The sequence below is a fragment of the Eleutherodactylus coqui genome, chromosome 9 (assembly GCF_035609145.1).
Source record: "Eleutherodactylus coqui strain aEleCoq1 chromosome 9, aEleCoq1.hap1, whole genome shotgun sequence".
Classification (NCBI taxonomy): Eukaryota; Metazoa; Chordata; class Amphibia; order Anura; family Eleutherodactylidae; genus Eleutherodactylus; species Eleutherodactylus coqui.
The window spans coordinates 32,087,931-32,093,930 of NC_089845.1; the positions used below are offsets into that span (position 1 = coordinate 32,087,931).

The 6,000-nt window shown below is 57.3% G+C and overlaps 1 protein-coding gene across 1 annotated transcript in view; it reads right to left on the reverse strand.

Annotated features, from left to right (window-relative positions):
- LPCAT1 (lysophosphatidylcholine acyltransferase 1) overlaps window positions 1-5,179 on the reverse strand; it is an 84,991-nt gene extending 79,812 nt beyond the window's left edge. Inside the window, exon 1 of the mRNA XM_066579206.1 lies at window positions 4,819-5,179. Coding sequence (XP_066435303.1) covers window positions 4,819-4,929 — 111 coding nt within the window. The 5' untranslated portion in view covers window positions 4,930-5,179. The remainder of the gene's footprint in view (window positions 1-4,818) is intronic.
- Between the last annotated feature and the right edge of the window lie 821 nt (window positions 5,180-6,000).

Here is a 6,000-nt window from a genome sequence, read left to right on the forward strand (position 1 = left end):
GGAAGGCTCCATAGGGAAACATGGGCTACAAAACCTCACGAGTCGCGGGCATATCACCGGACCTGCGAGGTTTTTGTGTCGGATTGTTTGCTTGCTACAAAACATCTCATGTGTGAAGGAACCCATAGAGCCTTCCTCTCTGTTGCATTGCACGAAACCACAATTTTCATGCGGTGCGATGCAACTTTGACAGTAGGGAATCCTATTATCAAAGCCTAATCTAAGCCCTAGCTGCAGGAAAAAAAAACTAAAAACAAAAAAACAGATACATCACCTTCAAAGCACTCTCCGCTGCAGCTTCTCTCCGTGTCCCCGCAGTGTTTCTCTTCACCTTTTGGCATGGGGTTGACGCTTAGCCAATCACAGTCATTCATCGAGCACTGTCTGTGATTGGCTAAGCATTAGCCAGTCACAGCCAGCGCTTCCAGAAGGCGGGCATTTTTCAATCCACGGCCAGAAGATGAAGATGATCAGTGCCGGGACCCGGAGAGAAGATGCGGTGGCGCCCCGACAGCACAGGAGAGGTGATGGGTGTATATGTATATATAAAAAATTTTATTTATTTTTTCTTCAGCTGCAGCTTATTTTCAGGGTAGGGCTTATATTTCAAGCCCCCCCCCCCCCGAAAATCCTCGCATGTGATGCTACAAAGTCGCGTGACTTTGTAGCACTACAAAATCGTGGTATTACCATGAGAAGACGCAGCGATGCGATATCACTGAGATTTTGTCGCGGCGATGCCGTGTTGCCCGTGTGAAGGAGGCCTTAGGGCTTCTGAGCACAAGCGTATTACGGACACATGTTGTACGGATACACAATATACCGCCGCCGTCTGCTGTGCATCTTCACGGCCAGGCAATGTGTTATGGCCAGCTGGACTACAGCAGTCCAGTCTCCTAGAACTACAGTCACCGCACTGCTGCTCACAGACCCACAGGGCCCGGCCGTGCCGCTGCTCACACCCCACTAACCCCATTCTCAAACTTTCCTTTTCATTTGTACTTTCTATTTCCATCCATTTAACAGATATTAAAAACACTAAGGCCGGGCTCACACGAGCGGGCTATTCCACATGCGGGACACCCGCAGCCGATCCGGCGGTGAGCCCGGCCGGTGACCCCGTGTTCCTCAAAGCCCGCGTCTTACCGCAGATCGTCCGAGCCGACGGCGATCGTGGAATCTGCAATAGAAATAGAGACGGGCCTAATACAAGCGTAGACCATATGCACACACACCAGGCTGGGCACACACGGCCGTAATGTGTGGCGTGACCCATGTGCCAGCGCACAATGACATGCGTACTTGCTGAGTGCATGGCGATTGGCAGCATGATGCTGGCATGTATCCGCGCTTAATACCCGCCAAAAGAGAACATCATGCTGCAATTTCTTTTTTGCGCACGTCTTTTGTGCGATACGTGTCCGTTATACAAGATGCGCATGATACCGGGATATTAGAGATACTTTGACAATATTGTTTTCACCAAGCTTGCAGTCCCTGAACAGATTATTAATATCGCCGCCATATACGGGCGGCGAACAGATCCTGAATGCAATGAGGTGGACCAGCATATGCTGAAAACGTGAAGCGGGAAGAAAAAAAAACCTAAAAGGGTACAAAAGGTGTCTTGATGTGAAAGGAATTCCTCATTCATGCATAAACAATATGTACACAAATGTCCCTGGGGAAATCCAATGTACATGGAGAGCGCATACCAAATCAGGCTGGCATTGATTGCACTGAGGGCATCGAGCCTCCTGCTGAATAAATGAGCAGATCCTGCCGTCGCTCAAGGGTTAATAGACTTGTGGTAACATTGTGTGCCTTTCCAAAACGTGTATGTATCACATGATATCAAGTCATCAACAAACAGGAAGTCACAAGAAATCAGTGTGAGAAGCTCGAAACCAGTCCAGCCAGCAGCAGCAGCGGCGGTGTTCCCAATGCTATAGGATCCTCTATATGGGCCTATAGGGCACGGGAGGTGTGACTAACACGATGCCATCCTCACACCCACAGCGTCAGGGTACTAAATGGGCCCATTCAATAAAGGAGGCAGCCACTTGTTCTTCTGGATCACTAGTGCTGCAGGGGTCGGTGCACTAGGAACAGAGCTGGCCAATTAGTCAGCATGCTGCTGCGCAGAGACAGTAACAAATGCCGCTCGCTGCCCACCAGCTGGGGCACCAGCCAGCGGGTCCTAATTAGGAGGAGGAAATCATTCCACATCCAGCATACTCACAAGTCACATGGAGAACATCTCAGCACTTCCTTCTACAACCCTGATGTCAGACAATGTAACAAGGAGTGCAGGCAAGCCTTACACCCCACAGAGGCGTAAATATAGATTGGGGAGTCTGAACATGGCTTTGGTCCGGATGGGGGTTGAGTTATCTAGTTTTGGGTCCCTTGTACACAGAGCCATATGGTATGGATATACTCACAGTGGCGTTATCCGGACAGACGGCCCTGGGGGTCCCGTAAGCCGGTCACATGGGCTTATAATGTAGGAGTCCCAGGCAGGTTTATGGGGCATCATCAGTGACAACCCTGCTATTGGCTGCCGCGGTCACATGGCTGCTGCAGCACTAGTAAACAGAAGGCCATGAGCTGCAGCAGCAGAGAGTATCCCACAGGGGGAGGGGGATCTGTGGGGTATGTAAGGGCTCTACCCACCACTACCAACAATTTCCTGGAGAACTCCCTTAACCCTTTCCAATCCGCTGTCTGACCTCCTGAAGACATTAGGATTTAAGGCTGTACAGCTCCGATGTTGGAAGACGTCCGTCGGGGTTCTCTTACTGTATATTGCCAGCCTCTCTGCTGTCAGAGCCTATCCAACGTGTCACCTCATGCAGTACTGAAAGCTGTATACTGTGAAAATTGGACACCGCGCTCCTAGGGATATCCACCCTCCGGACAACCGTCTCTTTCTTTTACTCCGTTTATTCAAACAACGCGTTTCGTCGATTACGACTTCATCAGGTACAAAACCGTCGGGGTTCTCTTACTGTATATTGCCAGCCTCTCTGCTGTCAGAGCCTATCCAACGTGTCACCTCATGCAGTACTGGCTTTAGCCAGCAGATAGCGCCGTTGTATAACAGCAGAAAAAGAGTAAGCCCCCAAGGAAAACCAGAATACAAATTGGATTGGAAAGGGTTAAGGCTATATGCATGCAAGGGATTTAAAAAGTGGCGCCTGAGATTCTCTAGTGTAGCCGGCATTGAAAATCACAGGGGCCCCCCAGCCGCCTACCGTCCGGCGCCCGGGGCCCCCCAGCCGCCTACCGTCCGGCGCCCGGGGCCCCCCAGCCGCCTACCGTCCGGCGCCCGGGGCACCCCAGCCGCCTACCGTCCGGGGCCCGGGGCACCCCAGCCGCCTACCGTCCGGCGCCCGGGGCACCCCAGCCGCCTACCGTCCGGCGCCCGGGGCACCCCAGCCGCCTACCGTCCGGCGCCCGGGGCACCCCAGCCGCCTACCGTCCGGCGCCCGGGGCACCCCAGCCGCCTACCGTCCGGCGCCCGGGGCACCCCAGCCGCCTACCGTCCGGCGCCCGGGACACCCCAGCCGCCTACCGTCCGGCGCCCGGGGCACCCCAGCCGCCTACCGTCCGGCGCCCGGGACACCCCAGCCGCCTACCGTCCGGCGCCCGGGACACCCCAGCCGCCTACCGTCCGGCGCCCGGGACACCCCAGCTGCCTACTGTCCGGCGCATGGGGCAATGCACACGGCCATGTACTATTCTTGAGTGACAAAAACAGGACCTGCTGTAATCTCTTTCACTTGCGCTGTTCCTCTGGCGGCGCTCACAGCCAATCAGATGAACCCATCGATTTCCTTCTAATTTTTAGGGCAAAAAAATTGGTGCAAAAATTAGACAAAAAAAATTGTCAGTGTGTAAAATAAATATATATATCCTGCGTGTACGCAGCCATCCTGCAATGCTTTGCCACCGACATCCACTCCAACGGTTCGGCCGCTCTGACCCGCCAGATGTGTGTGACCCGTAGACGGACGGCATCTCCAGTCGCTCTGCCAGCTCTCACGGGAAGGTAAATATATGGCGTATCCCACGTGTAATAACCAGCGAGCGGCGCAGTCATCACGCCGGCGTCAGTCACAGTAAGTGGCGTAAAAAAAACAAAACACACAAACGGCGGCGTCTCCTATCGCGGCGCGCTGAACTACACTATTTAAATCAGTGGGTGCGCGGAAACAGGCAGGACCCGGCGCCCGCGCTGCCGATTTACACAAATCAAGGGGATTTTGTGGGTTTTTTCTTCCGCGTGCAAAATAACTGCTGACGGGCGAGACGACGAGCCGGCGTACATCAGTCTGCGCATTCACGGACGGCGGCACACCGCGGGAAGGAGCCTTACGGTAGCGCTAGTTACTTGTGTCACCAGCCGGGCGCCATATCGGGCTCAGATCAGGCATTTCGGGTTATAAAGCGCCGCTTCTTACATGACGGTTTTTAACACAAATTAATAAATAAAACAGATGACAAACAGCGAGGCTCACCGGCGGGGCCCGGGGCCATTAACGCGCGACTACCGGGGGACGCGACGTCTGAACACCCCCCAGCAGCAGGTCGGGACCCAACAGGCCCCAGAGGTCAGGATGAGGCGGGCTGCTGACAGGCTGATGCTCCCACCTGGCTGAGGGGCTCCGGAGTCACCTGTCAGCAGCCCCTCCATCAGCAGCTAACTATCCCCTCCATCAGCCTCCGTCCCCCCCGTCAGCCGCCCCTCCATCCCCCCCATCAGCCTCCCCCCAGTCCTCTCCGTCCCCCCCCCCCCCCCCCCCCGTCACCCACCTTGGCTTTCTGCTGCGGGGTGAAGCGCAGGTCGTGCACGAAGGGGTTCCTGCCCGGCCGGGCCACCGGCTCCTGCCGCCCGCCGCCCGGCCGCTTGCTGCTCAGCCTCATGCTGCTGCTGCACGGACGGCCACAATAGGGGATGATGGCGGAGAGCAGACGGGAATCTCGGCGCCGCTGTGGAGGGTAATCCGCGGATGGAGGAGGGAGAGCCGGAGCTGCGCGGCGGGCGGAGGAGGGGGCTGTGCGGCGGCGGCTCCGGGAGCTCAGGACACGTCTCCGGAGGAGGAGCGGCCGGGAGATGTGCGGCGGCCGGGGATGAAAGGGTTTAGCGGGAGGAAGCCGCCAGATGATGCGCGGACTGCTCCCTCCCCCCGGCGGCAGGAAGAAGGAGGAGGGCGGCCGGGCTGGGGAGCCCGTGAGGAGGGCGGCTGGAGGATGGAGGAACCGGGCCGGCCGCTCAGGAGGAAAGGCTTCCCCGGCTGCTCGGGAGGAGACGCCGCAGATCCCAGCAGTCCAACCGATCCCCCCTCGCAGTCTGTCGCCCGTTCCCATCCCCCCCAACCCCTCTGTAGTCCGCCAACCGATCCCCCCTTGCAGTCTGTCGCCCGTTCCCGTCCCCCCCCCAACCCCTCTGCAGTCCGCTACCCGGTCCCCCATCCCCCTACAGTCCCCCCGAACCCTCTGTAGTCCGCCAACCGATCCCCCCTCGCAGTCTGTCACCCGTTTCCCCCCCAACCCTCTGCAGTCTGCTACCCGGTCCCGCATTCCCCTACAGTCCGCCACCCGGTCCCGTACCCCCTCAACCCTCTGCAGTCCGCTACCCAGTCCCCCCCCCCCCATTCTCCCACAGTCCACCCCCCCCCCCCCCATTTTTCCACAGTCCGCCACCCGGTCCCAGATACCCCTTGTAGTCCGCCACCCAGTCCCCTATCCCCCTTGTAGTCTGCCACCTGGTCTCCCCTCACCCCCATGCAGTCTGCCACTCGGTCCCCCCCACCCCCCTGCAGGAGGCCACCCAGTCCCCCCCTGTAGTCCTTCTGGCGGCTCCTGTTGTTCTCCAGACATCTTGGTTTTCCCTTGTAATGAGGAGAAGAGGCGGATAACGACTTGTATGACAGGAGAAGATCCGCATGGCAGCTGGGCGGCCTAATGGGCATTAATAGGGCACAAAACTGGGAT